General features: G+C 44.2%; 1 protein-coding gene across 5 annotated transcripts in view; it reads right to left on the reverse strand.

Annotated features, from left to right (window-relative positions):
- Nucleotides 1–20,884, reverse strand: part of AHCYL2 (adenosylhomocysteinase like 2) — a 208,974-nt gene extending 188,090 nt beyond the window's left edge. For 4 of the 5 annotated variants that reach the window (XR_014712920.1, XR_014712921.1, XM_084638545.1 and 1 more), the window contains exon 1: nucleotides 20,403–20,882. Coding sequence is in view for 3 of the 5 variants with exons in the window: in XM_084638545.1 (XP_084494671.1) it covers nucleotides 20,403–20,819 (417 nt within the window). In the remaining 2 variants the exon portion in view is untranslated. Of the gene's footprint in view, nucleotides 1–20,402 lie in introns of all 5 variants that reach the window. The other variant, XM_084638548.1, reaches the window with a different exon arrangement.
- Between the last annotated feature and the right edge of the window lie 269 nt (nucleotides 20,885–21,153).

Raw genomic sequence — 21,153 nt, forward strand, 5'->3', positions numbered from 1 at the left:
GTCAAAACTGCTCTATTATAGCCTAGGTGCACATAGGCTAAGCACCAAAAGGCCTTCTGGCTTTATTATCTATATGTGATTGCAAGATCTCTGTCTGATTTTGTTTGCTCTAGTACAGAAATAGTGTTAAAAACTAGACTGGCAAAGACAGGACCTTCAGAGACCGAAGTATCACATTGTTTCCATTTAGACTGACATTTGTACATGTTCATCTGCTTTTTTCCTCCATCGACACAGGCCTGGGAAGTACAGACTTGCCTTCCAGACACTTCTTTTGAACCCCTTTTATACAGTCACCAGACCTACTTATGCTTAAAGGCAAAGAACTTTTTGGACTCTGATGTGATTGCTACTCAGCCTCTTTGAAGGCAAATCACAATAGTTCAACTTCTCTCAATTACAACAGCTTCAGAACATATCCTAACTGATATTTTATAACAGCATTTATTAAAGGGACCTGAATAAGAGCCAACACAATAACTGCATCTGGTCCCTACACACTACAGTAATGGGTGCATTAGAACTGCAGAGTTAAAGTGAGGCTCCTTTTTGACTGACTCCTATGAATTTCTTTAAGTCCCAGCTCTGGACTTCGCCATTTGAAAAATGCTGCTCTCTGCCATTTTACTAACCTTCATCTTCAAAACATCACCAGTTTTTCACTTCTTTCAGGATTCAGCTCAAAATTGCCAGACAGATTCAATAAGATTCACCATAGACAGACTCCAGCCTCCACCGACTCCCCACTAGCTTAGTGACCTTCTTGTTGTCCTTCACACAACCAGGCAACTATTCTTACAATTGTCTTCTCTGCTCCTCCACTATAGGAAACCATTTCTTTGGATTTCCCCACCACATGAAGTCTCTCATTTTAAAAGTCTCATTTTAAAAATTCCCTTGCTCATATCTTTTAGGCCATGTCTACAATACAACTTATGTCAGCAAAACTTATGTCACTCAGGAGCGTGAAAAAACAAACACCCTGAATGACATAAGTTTCGCCGGCATAAGAGCTCGTGTGCACAGCCCTATCTCGGTGGCAGAGCTTCTTACGCGACATAGCTACCGCCACTCATTTAGCTGGTTTTATTAGGTCAATGGGAGAGAGCTCTCCTGTTAGCATAGAACAGCTACATGAGCTATTTTATAGAAGTGTAGCTGCATCGGAACACCTGTGCTGCTGTAAGTTCGCTAGTGTAGACATGGCCTTAATTTCACTTCATCTGCCATTTAAGTTTGCGACTATTTAATTGAAAAGCAGTTAGGGCTATAGTTTGTATGAAAGATGCTTCGCAAAGTAAAATTCTATTATGTGAAGTTTTTTCTGATAATTAAAGTTTCATTACTGACCCTCACTCTGTCTGGTCACCAGAGATAGTGTTCTCAGTGGAAGGTTAAAGACAAAATCACTCAGAGAAAAGTAAATGTGACTGTGTGTTAAAACATCTACATGCACTACTCAGGGTAATCGTTCTTACACTTTATGACCTGGTACACACTACAGAGATATGTCAACGTAAGGCAGCTTACGTCAACATAATAATGTCTACACTACAGTGTTCCCTACGCCGACATAACTCGCCTGCTAAGTTAAACTCTACGGCCTGGTCTGCACTGGGGGGACAGGGGACGATCTAAGTTACACAACTTCAGCTATACGAATAACGTAGCTGAAGTCAACATACTTAGATCGACTTACCATGGTGTCTTCACTGCAGTGAGTCAACTGCTGCCGCTCCCCCGTTGACTTTGCCTGTGCCTCTTGCCGAGCTGGAGTACAGGAGTCGACGGGAGAACACTCGGGGGTCGATTTATCGCGTCTAGATTAGATGCGATAAATCGACCCCCACTGGATCGATCACTGCCTGCCGATCCAGCGCGTAGTGAAGACATAACTCCACCGGTCACGGAGGTGGAGTTAAGTCGATATAGCTAGCTTGACGTAGTGGCAGTGTAGACACTGCATTGCTTACGTTGACTTAACTTGCCTCCAGGAGCTGTCCCACAATGCCCATTGTGACTGCTCTGGTCACCATTTTCAACTTCGCTGCCCAGAGCAGTCGCTCTGGTGCAGAGCTGCAGACACATTGCTTTTACATGGAGCTGCATGTTATCCTCTGCAAGTGTACCTCTTGCTATCATCTCAAAATGATATCCCCCCCTTTTCCCCTGTGCTTTGAACTTTGCAACACCTTCTCAAGACACCCTGCGCTAGAGTTGCACAGTGGGATAGCTACCCATGGTGCACTGTGCTCTGTGTCAATATACGTGCCGCTAGTGTGAACGCCCTCCGCCAACACAAGGAGCATAGAGTAGACATGCACAACTGACTTAGTTACTGTGGTGACTGTATGTCGACTTAAGTCAACTTAATTTTATGGTGTAGATTATGCCCTATTTAATAGATCAAATAGACCTGGCTACCCTGAATTCCATTGACAATATTACCCTTCCAGAAGGTTGCTCAAAACAAATCTTTCACTACAACGATTTAGAAGACCAACATACAGGTCCTCTAAATAGGATCCAGGCTAAAAAAATGTATTCTTATCCTGGGTGCCAGAGAAACTCAAGCCAGCAGGAAAGATACTGAAGAACTGGGGTGGTTGGTGAAAGACAGGACCCAGCAAGGACCACATACCCCAAGTGCCCTCACAGACCTAGAACCAGGACTTCTAAATTTGCAATCTAGTCAGTTCAGATAGTGCACTGATTTTTGTGGTTTTAAAACTCACATTTGTCTATTTTTAAAATGTTGTTCTCTCCCTTGTGGCTGTGTGAAGGATCCACACAAACAGGGAAGACTGGCTGACTATGCAGGGGAAACAATCAACTGACTACACAAACAGCAGTCACATGCACAAAGTAAATGAAAAAGATCTTTCCGATCTTTCACAGTAGTTATAAGCAGCTTAGGTGTTACTTGTAACACCATCAACAGGTAAAAAATTAAGGCAGAAGTGCAATCTTAAAATATAGTACTACTTCAACCATGTGCCCCAACGGGCAATGCAGTTCAGACTCCTACTAGTTATGTGTCATAACTTTGGTGTTAAGGTTACTCCAACTCTACTCTTCTGCTTCCCCACCTCCCAGTGACACACATACTGAAGAAACAACTGCCACCCCTCACAGAGTTATAGAATTAACAGAAAGCTTCAAAATTGTATGCCCTTCCTTCCATAAAAGGGGCAAGAGTTAGGAGAATTAGACTGAAACATGGGAATTAGTGGCAGTCCAAGCTATGAACTAACTACGACAATGTACAGCTGTGTTCCACTAAAGTATACTGAAGATATGCACCTGTGCATACACAGTCATAATTTCTCAGAAAAGCTTAGGAGGCTGGTGCGTAATGGAGGGAGATGGATTCAGTACTGTGCTGCAACAGCAGAGCTCAAGAATAGGACTGTCAGAGAGAACAAAATATCAGAGTCCAAGGACACAGTGATGGGAGATAACAGCTTCACGTTATACAGAGAAAAACACTAATGCCATCATTTCAACTCCATAGGAAACAGACGCAAGAACTAGTCGGCACAGCAAAAGCTCACAAGACACTCTCAAAAGAGCAGCATAGTTGCCCTTGGTGCTGGAGTATTAAATTGCTGCAGCAGCATGATGTTATGTAAGCTAAATATATGAATGAATGCAGCAAACGTGGACACAGTCTTACGTCTCAAGGAGGCCTATTTTATTTATAATGGTTGCCAAGGTTACTTTAATTCCATCATAGTTCCAAGTAGTCTCTCAGCTCAAACCTCCACACCACTGATCAGGAATCTTGCATAACGTTAGCACTGAATAAGCCAATTTAGACAAACTTTAAATCCTTGCATTGGTGATCTTCCAGAAAACACCATCCTAGCCACCATGGATGTAGAGGCTCTCTACACAAACATCCCGTACACAGATGGAATACAAGCTGTCAGGAACAGTATCCCTGATGATGCCACAGCACAACTGGTTGCTGAGCTCTGTGACTTTATCCGCACACACAATTATTTCAAATTTGGTGACAAAAGATACCTCCAGACCACATGGCCCCACAATATCCCAACATTTTTATGGCTGACCTGGAACAACGCTTCCTCAGCTCTCGTCCACTCATGCCCCTTCTCTACCTACGCTACACTGATGACATCTTCATCTGGACCCATGGGAAGGAAACCCTGGAAGAATTCCACCATGATTTCAATAACTTCCACCCCACCATCAACCTCAGCCTGGATCAATCTACATGGGAGGTCCACTTCCTAGACACCACGGTGCAAATAAGTGATGGTCACGTTAACACCACCCTATACCAAAAACCCACCAACTGCTATGCCTACCTTCGTGCCTCCAGCTTCCATCCCAGACACACCACACGACCCATTGTCTACAGCCAAGCACTGAGGTACAACCCCTCAGACAGAGGCCAACACCTACAAGATCTCCACCGAGCATTCTCAAAACTACGATACCCGCATGAGGAAATAGGGAAACAAAGCAACAGAGCCAGATGTGTACCCAGAAGCCTCCTGCTGCAAGACAAGCCCAAGAAAGAAACCAACAGAACTCCACTGGCCATCACATACAGTCCTCAGCTAAAACCTCTCCAACACAACATCAGTGATCTACAACCCATCCTGGACAACAATCCCTCTCTTTCACAGGCCTTGGGAGGCAGGCCAGTCCTTGCCCACAGACAACCAACCAACCTGAAGCATATTCTCACCAGCAATGACACACTGCACCATAGTAACTAACTCAGGAACCAATCCATGCAACAAACCTCGATGCCAACTCTGCCCCACATATCTACACCAGCGACACCATCACAGTACCTAACCTGATCAACCACACAATCACCGGTTCAGTCACCTGCACGTCCACCAATGTAATATACACCATCATGTGCCAGCAATGCCCCTCTGCTATGTACATCAGCCAAACTGGACAGTCCCTACGTAAAAGGATAAATGGACACAAATCAGATATTGGGAATGGCAATATACAAAAACCTGTAGGAAAACACTTCCATCTCTCTGGACACACAATAGCTGATTTAAAAGTAGCCATTCTGCAGCAAAAAAAAAAAAAAGAACTTCAGAACCAGACTTCAAAGAGAAACTGCTGAGCTTCAGTTCATTTGTAAATTTGACACCATCCGCTCAGGATTAAATAAAGACCGGGAATGGCTAGCCAACCATAAAAGCCATTTCTCCTCCCTTGGTGTTCGCACCTCAACTGCTAGAAGAGGGCCTCATCCTCCCTGACTGAACTAACTTCGTTATCCCTACCCTGATTCTTGCTTGCATATTTATACCTGCCTCTGGAAATTTCCACTACATGCATCTGACAAAGTGGGTATTCACCTATGAAAAGCTTATGCTCTAATACGTCTGTTAGTCTATAAGGTGCCACAGGACTTTTGCTGCTTTTACAGATCCAGACTAACACGGCTACCCCTCTGATACTTTAAATCCTTGGTTATTACAGAGAATGTTGAGGCAAATTAAGGATACTGTTTTGCTCTGGGGAGCGCTACTGCTGCATGTTCCCCATCAGTTTTGCTTTACTCTTACCCATACAAAAGCATCCAGCTAGACCCAGTCCAAACTAGGTCAGACCCAAGTTAGGTAAAAGCGTATTTAGGTTTTATTTTAAACATGGTTTCCTTTCTTAACAGTGTAATAGACATGACACTAAAGGCTGCTAAGGGAGTTGTCTATAGCACAGTTTAATTAGCAAAGTTCTAGGAAAAATATTCTTAACATTATCCTCTAAAAACAGCTGTAGTTTGTACAATTATGATCCAAGTGAAGACAGGGCCAAGGAGACTCCCTGAGATCTGCAGCAGTCTGCATCTTAGCCTCACTGTTCTACAAAACCAGACAACAGTAGTAATCTAACTAGCTCAGTCTATATTCCTCCTAGGATTCAAATGCAAAACTTAAGTTTATGACAGCAATTAAGTTTAGGACAAGTTATTTGCCCTATATATTCTATAAGATAGGATATTTGCAGGTCGTGGGTGGAGGAAGGGTAAGGAGAAATTCCCCTCTCTACTCTCTTTCAAATAGCACAAATAAAATTTTAGAAGTGGAGTGCACAGGAAGAGGAGGTTTATCTCTTGGTTTATTTCAGCTACTAATGCAGTCAATTATTGGGTCAGTGGCAAAAAACGAAATACAATCTTGCCCCTACTAAAATTAAGATGTTACCTTTCTGCCTCCCTTTTCGTTTAATTGCCACTCTCCCTTCCTTAGATTCCCTATGTCAGCCTTTAGTCCTGTCCCTCCCTGACTCACTCAGAAGTCCACATTCCTCTGACTGAGCCTCTAATGCTGCTTCTTCAACCAGCCCGAGACCATGATTGAAGGACGAGAGAGCTGCCTCTGAAGAATCGCTATCCTTTGCTGGCATTTAACGTAAAGAATTGAACTTGGTTTGGCACTAATGCTGCCACGAGATATGCATCACAAACAAAAGGGAAGGAGGACAGAATAGCTTCTCCATTCCTCCCTCACCCAGCATAATACAGCAGTAGCTCCTTTCTTCAGGAGCATCAGAATGGAACTGACATGACCCTGAAGTCCTCTCCCATGTAGGTGTAGAAGAGGTCAAATTTCTCTTCTAAACGGAATGCCCCAGAGGCAGCACAGGATCATTTCTTTGATGTTCCTGTATAAAACATTTTCCAATGACCCAAAAGAATCAGCAGAAACTGATCCTGATGGCATCCCCTTTGCCGCACTTGCTCCTGCAGAAAGCCTCCTGATAACTGCGGTATGATCTTGCATCAAATTTAATTCACATTTTAAAAAATTTTCTATTGTTTGTAAATACCCACTTAAAGATAAGAGTAGCTGCAATATCCATTTTAGGCACAGTATAGAGAGTCCTCCGGCTCGTGAAATTACCAGTATGGCCCTCAACTGACAAAGTTGGGCACCCTTAACCTATCCTGTATTACGCTGCATTTCCAAGGAACTCTCTTCACTTTTAATCCTCAAAGACTGAACCTGAACGAGTCTCAATAATATTAAGCTAATTTTCTACAGCCTCTCAAAAATCTTATTCTCAAAATTACATTTTTTAGTTGGCTCACATATGGAACCGTGTCACATGGATCAACAATTGGATGAAGAACTAAGTGATGATGGGAGAGCCACAAGAGTGTGTGTTGAACAGATCTGATCTCATTTAACACCTTCAATGAATGGATTTAGAAGAATAAAAATAGCATATAAATGGACTATGCAGATAACACTAATGTGGGAGGAGTTATGCACTCCAACAAGGCCAGAGAAGTTACATAACAGGGAATGACCCTGTTCTGGCTGAAAGATAAACTAGTGTCCCAACAGGCTTCTCCCCCCACCCTAGATACTATAATTCCAATGCAGATGCCTAATTTATTCTATTTCTACTATGCTCATCTCTGTGGTATCTAAATGCCTTACAAATTACACAGTCATAAAAAATCTGGTGCTGTGTGGCATTCTCCCACTTTTTTTCCACTATACTTGAGTTTTTGTTTGTGTTTTTTTGGTCTCTTGTTCATCTCGCTCATTATTTACTGATTCTGTTACTCTAGTAGGAGGCAGTGGTTAATGTAAAAAAAGCTAAGGTGAAGCAATGAGTCTTGTGTTTCAGCCTGAACTAGAAAGATTCATTATCTCACTCACAGTACTATACCAGTACTTAACTTAAGTGACTTAAAACCCACCCTGTGAAAAATCCTGATTCTGAGCTGCAGTTCTCCTGGCATTAGTCTTAGTGGCAGCAAGTTAGATCACATCATCCATCAGAGCCTAAGGAAAAGATCACAGAAGCACGAGTGATGTAGCAGTTTGTTCACAAACCCCTGGAATCAGATGAAGGCTTTAATGTGATTTGATATCAGGGATTCCAAGCTCTCAGGTGGTGTATAGAATTGGTTCTAGCTCTAACAGTTTGAGATATTAGCAACCATTAATATCAGATAATTTAAAAGTGGAAAGCAAGATGGTAAACAGAAGAATGTGATTTTACTGTTCTAGATCTTCTGATGCAATGAAAAAAACAAATGGACACCACTTGATGGCTGGAATTCTCAGCATTTCTTTCTACCCTACTAGTTTAAAATATATAGGGACTAAGACAAGTCACTATTTATTTTGTTTTATACACATTCATTGGCAGAGTTTTGCTCTTTTGGCACTGGTCCAAAGCTATAGGTTTCATGATTATACACATACAAACTTATTTTTACCATACTTCCACAGAAAAAAAATTCACCTGCTAATCCTTAGTACACCAGGCTACACACATCTCTGTTGTATCTGCTTCCCTTCACGCTATTTGACAAGACTGACAAAGCGATGCCTACAATTTAAGTAATATCAAATAAGAGTGGCCACGAGGACACCGAAAAGGCAAGGATCTCTTTCTTCCCATTGCTACCAGTGTGGCACAGAACAAAAATCAGTTCACTCTAAAGCTTTGACAGATAGGTTACTCACTGGACTCCTCACTAGCTCCTACAGGCAACCTGAAAATATCACACCATAAAGAATCCAGCCACCATGGCATACAAACACACAAAGGAAAAACACAGAGCTACCATGAGTTTCTGCTTCTTGACATTTTCACACCCTTCCACACTCAGATTTTCAGAATTCAACACGTCCTTATGTGCAGAAGATCTGGTGATTGCGTGACCAGAGAGACACAATCACAGGCAATCACAGACATGAAGGTTGCTATCTTAAAACAAAAAAACTTCAAATCCAGACTCCAGCGAGAAACTGCTGAATTGGAATTCATTTGCAAATTGGATACTATTAATTTAGGCTTAAATAGAGACTGGGAGTGGCTAAGTCATTATGCAAGGTAGCCTATTTCCCCTTGTTTTTTCCTCCCCCCCCTCCCCCCAGACGTTCTGGTTAAACTTGGATTTAAACTTGGAGAGTGGTCAGTTTGGATGAGCTATTGCCAGCAGGAGAGTGAGTTTGTGTGTGTGTCCCCGGGGAAAAAAAAAGGGGGGGGGGGTGAGAAAGCCTGGATGTGTGCTGGACATGGCCCACCTTGATTACCATGCACATTGTAGGGAGAGTGGTCACTTTGGATGAGCTATTACCAGCAGGAGAGTGAGTTTGTGTGTATATGGGGGTGGGGGGGTGAGAAAACCTGGATTTGTGCTGGAAATGGCCCACCTTGATCATCATGTACATTGTAGGGAGAGTGGTCACTTTGGATGAGCTATTACCAGCAGGATAGTGAGTTTGTGTGTGGTTTTTTGGAGGGGGGTGAGGGTGTGAGAGAACCTGGATTTGTGCAGGAAATGGCCCACCTTGATTATCATGCATATTGTGTAAAGAGTTGTCACTTTGGATGGGCTATTACCAGCAGGAGAGTGAGTTTGTGTGTAGGGGGGTGGAGGGTGAGAAAACCTGGATTTGTGCTGGAAATGGCCCAACTTGATGATCACTTTAGAGAAGCTATTACCAGCAGGACAGTGGGGTGGGAGGAGGTATTGTTTTATGATCTCTGTGTGTATATAAAGTCTGCTGCAGTTTCCACGGTATGCATCCGATGAAGTGACCTGTAGCTGACGAAAGCTCATGCTCAGATATATTGGTTAGTCTCTAAGGTTCCACAAGTACTCCTTTTCTTTTTGCGAATACAGACTAACACGGCTGTTACTCTGAAACCTACCATCCACAGAATCAGAGGGTGCTGTTTCCTTTGTTCCCTATGTGAGGGATAACAAAAGAGGCCCCTTTTCTGCCCCTCTTATAGCCCAGAAAGCCTTTAAAATGTATTCTTTGAAAAGAACCCAAATAAAGTTCCTCTCCCCTGCTGCTTGTTCTCTGGTGTGCAGGTACTAAGCCTGTTCTTCATCCTCTGGTTAATTTGCTTTTTTGATTGGCTTGATCACTTTGTTTACTTTAGATGCAAATGTACTTCTATTGACCTTTGCTCATAATCAAGCCATGCTGTTTTCTCATCTGTCTGTTAACTTTGTCCATACTGACAGGTAAATCCACATTCCTTTGCCTAGGGCAAGTGTGTTTATCAGCTGCCTCGAAATCACATTTTAAGAACATATTTCAAACACACATACATAACTCTGACAGGTTTCAGAGTAACAGCCGTGTTAGTCTGTATTCGCAAAAAGAAAAGGAATACTTGTGGCACCTTAGAGACTAACCAATTTATCTGAGCATAAGCTTTCGTGAGCTACAGCTCACTTCATCGGATGCATCATAACTCTGTATACACAACCCCTACATACATCGCACAATGATATTCATGACCAGCATGTCACCAGTTTTCATATGATACCTTACTAGGCACTGGCTAAATATTCTGACAACAACGTACGAGGTGAGCCTTTTGCCAGTTGGCATAAAACAGGCTCTTAGGGTCACAATAGGCGAGTGGGTTTTCTAAGCTCTGCCTTATAGCTCTTTAAATTTTTCCTCTCCCTACTTAAAAGACATCCCTTGACCCTGCCCTAACCACTGTCCTGCCTGTAGCCTTTCCTTTCTCAATAAAGAGCTTGAGACCATCACCTTCACAACTCCCCAAGCACCCTTCCTCACAATATCCTCCTGAGGTTTGGCCTGGGTATAGCACAGAATTCCCATTCTGTCACTGAACTTCCAAATTTTCACTGAAGACTCCTCCTCTGCAGGCTCTGTACAGCCTCTGACACTGGATAATTCCAGGCTCCTGAACATTCAACATAGGTTCCATCCAGCCATGGTTCCACACTTATATCTAATGGCTCTCTCCTAATAGTGACAAGTCCTCCACACCTCTTTCATTCCACTCACTGTCATTTCCTATCTAGCCCCCATTTCTTTCATACATCCCTTAAACCTTAACCACTACTTTTATGCTCATAATACTAAACAGTAACATTTCTTGAAAAATTGATTACTCTTCTTTCTTCATCCTCTCTGCCTCTTGACCAAGGAAAACTTGTCATTACCCCTAAACTTTTCAGTTAAATGCCTCAGACAAGCAGTTCTCTTGGGCAAGAGTGTCATCAAACATGACTCTCTCTCTCTCTCTCCAGTCATCCCCTCAATTCACATCTTCCATTTGCTGCCTTTGGATGTAATCATGGTATCTTCCTGACCCTGAACTTTCCTCTTATTAGTCATCTGACTGGAGCAGGAGCCCACTGGCCACGGTGCTGTACAAATACAGACCAAAAAGACATTCCCTACTCAAAGAGAGGTAATTTCTTCCTGCATCACCACTTCCATGTTACCCAGCTACGCTACTGCCTTGACTCCACTTCTAGGCCTTCATCTCCTCTCACTGGTTCTTCAGGCTCCTTCAAGTGTCAACCCTCCAAACCCAAGCATATGCAGCAGAATGCCCTCCTTCTCATATGTACAAATGAGCATGACCATGTCATCCCATCCTCAAACAAGTCCATTGGTTCCCCAATCATTTTAGGACACAACTCAGTTAATCTTTGTTATAAAGTCTTCTGTGGAGTTGCACCAACTTCTGCTCACTTTCTTATAACACCTGCTTCTTCTCTTAATTTTACTATTGTTGGTGAAGGGTTTTTTCCTCTGCAAATCCAGCTGCCTGGAACAAGCTTCCTTTATACTTTGGGGACAGCTCTCCGATTTGGAATGTAGCAAGGAGGCATAGCCTTCCTGAGAGGCGGACACGAACGGAACACCGCAAGCCACCTGGTGGGCGGAGCCAGGAGGACCATGCCCTACACACCAGAAGCAGATGGGCTGGACAGGAAGAGGAAGTATAAAAGGCCAGCCCCGCAGCTCAGTTGGGAGGGAGCTGCCAAGGGAGACAGATGTATCTTCCCTGCTGCTGGAATGGGATCCCAAGGAGAACCATGGCTGACCAGGGCGTCTGCATGAACTTCCCAAAACCCCGGCCACTCCCAACACTGAGGAGCTGCTACTGCTACCCTTGCCAGTATATCCCAGGGAGACTGAGGACGACCCCTGGACACTAGTACACCCAAGGGGGAGAGTCCAGGAAAACCAGACAACAGTCTGGTTGAGAGCTGACCCGATACAAGGTCAACGTGTTGCGGGCGGATCCCTACTGACCCAGTGGCAGACCACGCCACCACTGTTAGGGCCCTGGGCTGGGATGAGGTGAAATTAGGCGGGCTCGCAAACCCCCTGCCGCTCCCCCTCCTTAGGCCAGGAGGCCTGCACTTCTCGGACGCCTCTGCCGGAGCCCCAGAGCCTGTGCATGGTGCTCAAGTCTGCCGGAGCCTCAGAGACGGAGTTTGGGCTATAGCTCTGCCTGACTGCAGGCCAGGGCCCTGGCTGTTTACTGTCTCGCCCCACTTGAGGGCTGGGCTTCTAACTTAGCACCACTCTGTCCTGACCACTGGCCAGAGCCCAGACTGTTTGCGGCCCTTCCCTGTTTGAAGATCGGGGCCCACTGAGCACTGCTAAATCCCCCTTTCTTTGTTTTGAGTGTATTCAAGCAGACCAGACTGCGAGAAGGCATGGCCCCCCGCTCAGAGGGACGGTCATGACCACCTACATGGACACTGGTTCATCCTGTCTCCTACAAACTTCTACATGACTTTCTGATCAACAATCATCTTCACTTACAAGAACTGAACATGTGATATGATGCACATGTGTTTGAGCAGGATTGCAGAATAAGCAAGTGTCTGCTGCAAAATCAGAGAAGTCTCAAAATCATGCCTACCATGACCGTATCTTCATTATATCAATTTATTTGGCCATAAAGGGCCACTGTTTTCTTTTAACCACTTGCATACCATATCTCCCTGACATGTGACCACTCCAGTTAGATAAGTGAAGCAGCACTGCTTTTGATATATGGGATGTCAAACCACAACCTACAGCAGGGGTAGTCATTAGGTGGACCACGGGCTAAATCCGGACCACTAAACATTTTTGAACAGACACCAAAATCTTTTTATTTACTTATCATTATTGGGTTTTTTTATTATTTTCTTCTCTGGAGTCTGGACATTGACCAAGAAATTTGGACCTTGACAAAATGTGACTACCCCTGGCCTACAGTGTTCAACATCAGTGACATGGCCAACAGCTGCCCTCATGTTTAATACTGAGATGAGAAGATTCCAAGACTAGATGTCTGCATGCAGTGCTCATCTTGAGATGCACAACCAAGAATTCTTGCATGTTGAGATCTGTAGTTTCCACAGGCTGCACTTCCACATTGAGAGGACAGCTGCAAACTGTTAGTTTATGCATGTGACATTTGAGCTCGTCAATGCAGCCTTTGATGGGATAAAGTTTGGATATCCCAATGTACATCCAAAGGACTAAACAATTATACTTTTTCTTCTGCCCTCAGACCCACAGGGCACAAGAGTGATGGCAATTTACTAAGTTAAAAGCAAAGCTGCAAGCTGTTGCTTCAGGAACTTAGGCCAGGAGATGGCCAATGGAGTTGCTACAGCAAGTGTTCCCAAAAGAGATTTGGTTTTGGAAATCTTTAAACGACTTTACACATCATGAGAATTGCTTGAGGAAATCAAATCTCAAGTTCTTCAATCTTATTTCTACACTTGCCAAGTCTCAACATTTCAGAGCACCAGACTGACTTCCGAGAGCCCAGAAAGGCTTCACTGAAATTCAATACATTTATATTGAGTTAAGTGTTTGGTGAATTTGATTTTGGTTTCCTTCACTGTCTTTATAATGACACCTGTTACACAGACTGTACAGCATTTCTATCAAGCTTTAGGGTACAAATCAGTAAAAATTAGAGTTTGCTAAACCCTTATTCCTTTTTATAGCACTGTCATCAATCATTCTGTCTTTATCTAAAAAAAAAAAAAAAACAAAAAAAACACACACTCCACTACTGCAAACAGGGGGCTGGATGGCTCACACTATTAATGGGACACAGTTTTTCACCTCTAGGCTGCTGGTACAAATCTAGATCAGTAGCAACGAGCAACTCTATCTGACAAATGTTTAGCAAATTATGAAAATTAGTTTAGAGGGCACTTGGGTTGAGAACTCATCACAAAAACTGAGCCACCAATGCTGTCATTTAGTGACAGTTTTGTGGTAGAAATCACAGGAGACAGGAAAACATGAATGGGCCAGAGAGAGTGAGCTCCACTCTCCCCACTACAGATTGTTCCTCCAAGTCAAGGTTGAGGCATTAAGGAGACGCTTGTACTGCAAATGCCTATGCTATGCCTCCCCACAGAGGACTTCACATAAGAGATTTAAAGCTCACATTACCTCTTTTCTTAGATTCTTCTTTAGTCTCTTATTTGGTCTAGTGTGCTTTGGATACCTTGGTCTGAATTTTGTGGGTGTCTGAAACAGCCTCCAGCACTCTCACTGGGAGACGGGATCTTACTTCTCTTCCGTGCCTAGTCGAGACTTTACATCTCCCCCTCATCCTAATACAAACTGCCTCAGGTTCCCAGTCTTGATCCATTTCTCCATATCTTATCTCCCTATGGGAGAACTCAATGCTAGATCAGAAATCACTTTTCAGAGATGACATTTAACTTTACATCTCCCTCAGTTCATTCTCTTCATTTACCTTATGCTTGGCCTGTCAGCTCAAATCTACAGCATAAGAACAGCCATACTGGGTCAGACCAAAGGTCCATCTAGCCCAGTATCCTGTCCCCTGACAGTGACCAATGCAGGTCCCCCAGAGGGAATTAACAGAACAGGAAGTCATCAAGTGATCCATCCCGTCGCCCATTTCCATCTTCTGGCAAACAGAGGCTAGGGATATCATCCCTTGCAAATAGCCATTGATGAGCCTATCCTCTATGAATTTATCCAGTTCTTTTTTGAACCCTGTTATAGTCTTTGCCTTCACAACGTCCTCTGGCAAACAGTTCCACAGGTTGACTATGCGTTGTGTGGAAAAAAATACTTCCTTTTGTTTGTTTTAAACCCGCTGCAGATTTTCATTTGGTGACCACTAGTACGGTGTTATCAGAAGGAGTAAATAACACTTCCTTATTTACTTTATTTTATAGACCTTTAGCATATCCCCCCTTGGTCGTCTCTTTTCCAAGCTGAAAAGTCCCAGTCTTAATCAATCTCGCCTCATTTGGAAGCCATTCCATACCTCTAATCATTTTTGTTGCCCTTTTCCAATTGCAATTTATCTTTTTTGAGATGGGGTGACCACATCTGCATGCAGTATTCAAGGTGTGGGCGTACCATGGATTTATACAGAGGCAATATGATATTTTCTGTCTTATCTATCCCTTTTAATGCTTCCCAACGTTCTGTTCACTTTTTTGACTGCCGCTGCACATTGAGTGTAAGTTTTTAGAGAACTATCCACAACTCCAAGATCTCATAATTTCCTATTAAATGTTTGCAAGAATAACTTCTTCCTTGTGAGCAGAATTTCCTCTCATCTCTCATGTCATGCATTTATTCCCCTCTGCCTTCTTTATACATACACAAATCAACCGTATGTCTCTTTGAGGCTATCACTTTAACTTATGCTCCCAAAAAATCACAAAATTTGGAAACATCCTGGACCATTAACCTTTTTCTTCTCATCTGCAAGTCATCCAGTACCATCCTCAGAATACACTCACTGCTGAAATCTTTATTTACACTTTCATCATTTCTTGTCTCAATATTTATCACGTCATTTTGTAGACTTTTGGAAGGCTTACACTCAACTTCACGGGGTCAGAATGTTGCATCCAGACTATTCTCTCCTTTCAGGAAGTATGACTATATTACCCCATCTTTCACTATGGTCACTGGCTTGAAGTCCATCACCAACTGAAAACTCCCTCCCTAGCTTTCATAACTAGGCACTTGTTGCACCCTATCACTGTCATAACCACTTGAAATAATTCCGCTCCTCCAGTCTTTGCTACCTTTCAGTCCTCTCTTTAAAACTTCCCAACACTACAAGTGACTCTCACTCAAGTTGACCTGCGTCTTCCCTTTACAACACCTCAACCATTTTTTAAAATCTTGCCTTCATCACTTCCTGTTTGACGTAGAACATTGTATTACAGATGCTAGAGCGCCGATGCTCAGAATACACCCCAAGAGGCAAAATACGCTTTCCAAAGTCTTAAATACGGCCTACGGCCCATTTCTCGACTGCTTGGTGAGGATCAAAGCTGATCAGCTACAGGTTTTTAAATCACAGGTAAATTCAAAACATGAAGTTTCTATTCCTTTGTCAAGGAAGTATAAATATCATGTACTTAGAATTTATGTCAATTTTAATACAAATTGGGTGTGGGCTTCAGACTCCTTGCCAACTGATACTGTTTCACTCATTCATCAGAGTTTAGGTACCCTTAATTATACTGCATTTCCTCATTTCTGCACTTTCTATGCCCTTCATTCCGTTAACATTTACTCATCTTTACTGCTTTTATATTTCTACTATTGTTTTTCTCTTTACATGTCACTTTTCCTTTACTACCTGCAAGAGACTCTGTATACAACTTAAGGTATTGGTCTTTCAACAAAGGTCTGAATATATCATTCAGAAGGTGCTACCTAAAAATAAATTGCATACATGCTGAGGGAGAGGGCCCAAGTGTATTATATATTATAACACTGCCTCCAAATGATAGGATTTTACTAACTGGCATACAAACCACACTCATTATGAGCAGCAGTTGGGAATTCAGCCTAAGGAGAAACATTTATTACCCTGGTATAACTGATCACTATAGATTAGAATGAAATTGAGTAAATGGCAAACACACACGAGTAAAATAAGATAGTCTGTGTTCCATTCAGGTTATCTAAAAATCCTCCTATACAACAAGTGAATAAAATGGTGTGAGAACCTCACACCAAACAATTGAATTTATTATGGAAAAGCAGCCATTTCAACCCTTATGCTCCCTGATGCAATCAAATTAGCGAAGAGTCAAGGTCAAAATCACCATTTAGACAAGCCACATGAGTGTCATTTATATGCTGCAAAGTAAAATACCCAACTGCAGTCTACTTGTCAGGTGATGCGCCAGTCTGGTGAGCATCAGGCACATATTTTGATTTATTCATTTTACTGAGGAATTTTATAGTTACAGTGAAGTTACACTCAGATGAGTGACACTGTCATAAGATGCACCTTGTTACCCTATGCATCTGTACCCTCTGTTTTCAATTTTAAGCCCACTTAGTTTACAGACAAAACCTACAGCTTTTATTGCCATCAATATTGCAGAGGCGGACTAGCTATGGAGGAGCAAGCTGTATTCTATTTTGCTTCATGAATCAACAGGATTGCCAGCTCAGTTCTGATTCCAGAACCTTTATGCTGATAATGTTAAGAAGCAGAAAGAACACAGCTTGACATTCAGAAAGCAAGCTTTGCTTTCAGTGCTGAAAGCTAGGAAAAAAGTTCACTTTCAATATGTAAAGTGAGCATATATATTAATATAAAATTTTGCAACTGTATAGTGCCTTTCCTCAGAAGAGCTCAATATGCTTCATAAACAAATATGCCTTACCCGTAGGGCAGGTGAGTATTAAATTGCTATGCACACCTGTGTAAGTAAGTGTACACTCATTTCACAGATTTTGAAAACAAGTTGTAGCAATAAGCCCAAGGACACACAGTAAATCTATTGCGTAGTCTTGATTTTCATGCCCCTACTCTTACCAACTTACCACACCACAGTCACTAATGCCAACATTTCCAAAGTTTTCTGATTTTGGATACCTCATTTTATGACTGTCCAATGTCAATTACCTTAAGCCTGATTTTTAAAGCTCTCACTCACTTCCAACTGAAGTCAAGGGGAGCTCATCTAATTAGTAAGCTGCAACTGTGAATTTTAATTTGTTAAGACTAAATGACTGATGTGACTTGTTTAAATGACTTTGACCTCTGAAAGTCTGGTCCACAGTATCTTAAAAACTGACATTCCCATAATCGGCGGCCACTTTTGAAAATTTGGGCCTACACACAGAATTCTAAGATGTCAGAGAAGTAGGTACAAAAACGTTAGCATGCAGCAACTCGGTATAGTGAAAATGAGGACAAACATTAAAGCACCAGGCATGAGAAAAGGTTCTTAACTTTACTTACTCTTGTCCCAATTAAGTTAATGTGATTAAAGTTAAGCATGTGCACACAACTTCATAGGATCAGGTCCTAAATGTTTATCATGTTATTTTGCTATTGATCAGAGATTACAATCCCATCATTAAACTAACACAGCATTGCAAAATCACTGAAGTTTACCAATTTAGGCACATTTACCCACCCAGCCTTTACCATGGTGATGTGTGTGTTAATAATTATATCCTCACGCAAAGGAAAAATATTTGCCTATGCAACTAGAATTTTGCAAGACCAAATTAATATGTACTAACACCACTTCTAAAATGAGAGAATAATAGAAGGGGGGAAAAAAGGATTGGCTATTAATCCTCAGAGATCATACCTACACTACAAAAAAAAAAGTATTTTAGGCATGTTACATAATGTGTTAACACACATGTTAAAATCGTAGTATGGACAAGGTAAATTGCAGGTTTAGCAGATTAGTCAGTCAAGATAAACCTTAACAGAGAGCATACTTTTTTCTTGACCAGCCAACACATTAAAACTATAACTTATCCTGTCTACACCAGGATTTTAACATGCATTAATGATTAGTTAACATGTTTAAAATACGCTTTTTCCCTAGTGAAGACAAGGCCTGAAAGTCTTAAAGCCAAGCAAAGATATGTTTTACTTCTGTATATTGCCTTAAAAGTTGCATACATTTGCTTTAAATTTACTACTGTACCAAAAGGACCATGGATGTGTAAACCTAGTTTAATAAATGCAGAGACAACCCTTCAGTCACTGGAACAAACCCACGCACTGAAGCAACTGGAAAGCAATAGCATTGCAGAAGGAGAAGGAACAGCATGTACTCCCAGACATCCTCATTCAACACATTTTACTTCCTATAGCAACCACACAGATTCACAGCCTATAAACAATCCCACCATGCTAGGCAATGGAGGTGGTGGTTGGTTTTGCTCCATGAATACTCTGCTCCTACTGCACGGAGGATCAGCTCCCTCTGGTTGGGTATTGTTTGTTTCCCTTATCTCAGGCCCTGTCTCTGCTGAGTTTGGAAGTACCTGGAGACAGGGATGAGAACTGTTCCCAGGCAGAAAATCATCACCGACATCATTATTCCCCCTCCACCTGGGAGATTTAGAAGGTCAAATATGTCATGATCCTTGACACAGAAGATCCATGACCATGCTTTTTGTCTGGTCAAGCAAGCACTGGTCCTTGGGAGAAAATATGAAGGAAAACAGGTGTCCTTCCCAAGGACGGCAGACTCCAAAAAGGGGATGAAGGAATAGAGTGATATAACATGGTGGGGATATAGATAATGTGAGGTTACCTAAGAACAAAAAAAGAAAAGGAGTACTTGTGGCACCTTAGAGATTAACAAATTTATTTGAGCATAAGCTTTCGTGAGCTACAGCTCACTTCATCGGATGCATTCCAATGAAGTGAGCTGTAGCTCACGAAAGTTTATGCTCAAATAAATTGGTTAGTCTCTAAGGTGCCACAAGTCCTCCTTTTCTTTTTGTGAATTCAGACTAACACGGCTGCTACTCTGAAACCTAAGAACAAAGATGACCAAGGAAGAAGTAGTATCAAATTATGGGTACTCCACTCTTTCTCCAAGAGAGGGTGCCTACAGTGACACCACATGGCAAAGTCTCAACCTGGGTACTCTGGGGTCTCTCCAAGGGCTGGATTAGTGGGTTTATCTGGCATCTCTCTCTTCAGGGAGTTCAATGTCTCAGGTTCTAGTGCTTTTGGTCTCTCTAGGGAGAGATCAGGTGGGGCAGGTCCCCCAAACACTGGGTATGCTGTCAAGGGGTCACAAAGAAGGTCTCTCCAGAAGAATAGGAGCTTTGACAGACAGAGATGAGCCCCAACCTTTCTTGAAGAACCAAGATTTCCTTCCCCCCCCCCCGCGCCCCAATCCCAGCAGGCTGGCAAGGGAGGATCTCCAAGGAAAACTGGGCTCTCTTACCTAAGAGGCTTGTGGGAGCCCCTTCATGAGGTCAAAGAGATACCCATAGGGTAAGAGTTTCCCTCTCCAAGGATGAGAGTCCCTGTCCCACAGCATGCCTATAAAGGGGTCCCCCATCAAGGGGACAGAGGTGCTTCTCCCAGGGGTCTCTGTAAGGGGGGGTCCCACCTTAAGCAAAGGGGGATTTTTGGTATGCAGGCGGCTCTGCCTGAAGGGAATGGGGGTCTCCTGCCCGCAGGGTCTCAGTCACGGGGAATCCCCCTCCCTTTTGGGGTCCCGCATTAAGGGGGTCAGGGCCCCCCTCCCGGAGGGGAATGCCCCCCCCGCACGTTCAGGGGAGCAGCGCTGAGGCGGGGGCGGGTCGTCCCCGGGCTCCCCCTCACGTTACCTTCTTGACGGTGCGGGGCGCCTCGGTGACGGTGCCGTCGGGGCTGACCAGCGCCTCCCGCCCGGCGCCGCCGCCGCCGTCCCCCCCGTCCCGGTGCCGGTGCTGCGGGTGGTGCGGGTCGCTCCTCTTCATGGCCGACGCCTGCGGCACCTTGGCGGCCCCGGGGGGGAGCCCGGCCGCGGGGAGGCCGGGGCAGCCGCTCACGGGAGGCCGCTCGGCCCCGCACCCCGGGCCGGGGGCCGCCGCCTCACGCTCCCCGGCCGGGGCCGGCAGCGGGCAGGGCGCCCCGGCCACGCCGAGCCCCGGCGCGGGGAGAAGCCCCGGCTCGGCCGGGCGGGAGGGGGCGGCCGCCCCCTTGTCCCTGGGGCCGCCCAGCTCCTTCAGCTCCACGGCGGGGGCCGCCACCTGCACCGACATCGCTGCCGCCGCTGCTCGCCGCCTGCCTGCCTGCCTGCCTCCGGCTCCCTCAGACCCGGCCGCCGCTGCTCGCCGCCGCCCCCCCTCACCGGCCGCCGCCGCGCGGGGCACCACGGGACATGGAGTTCGCCGCCAGGCCCGCGGCGCGCCGGCCGGGCCCCCCAGGACTACAGCTCCCGGCGTGCTGCGCGCCGAGCGCTCCGCCTCATGGCGGCGGGGAGCGCGGGGGGGCATGGGAGATGTAGTCCTCACCTGCCCGGCGCGGCGGCTGGGGTTCCGGCACAGCAGGGACGTGGGCGACTGGCGCAGGTCCCATCGCACGCGCCTGTTTCCC

Source organism: Lepidochelys olivacea, assembly GCF_965140295.1.
Source record: "Lepidochelys olivacea isolate rLepOli2 genome assembly, chromosome: 1".
Lineage (NCBI taxonomy): Eukaryota > Metazoa > Chordata > Testudines > Cheloniidae > Lepidochelys > Lepidochelys olivacea.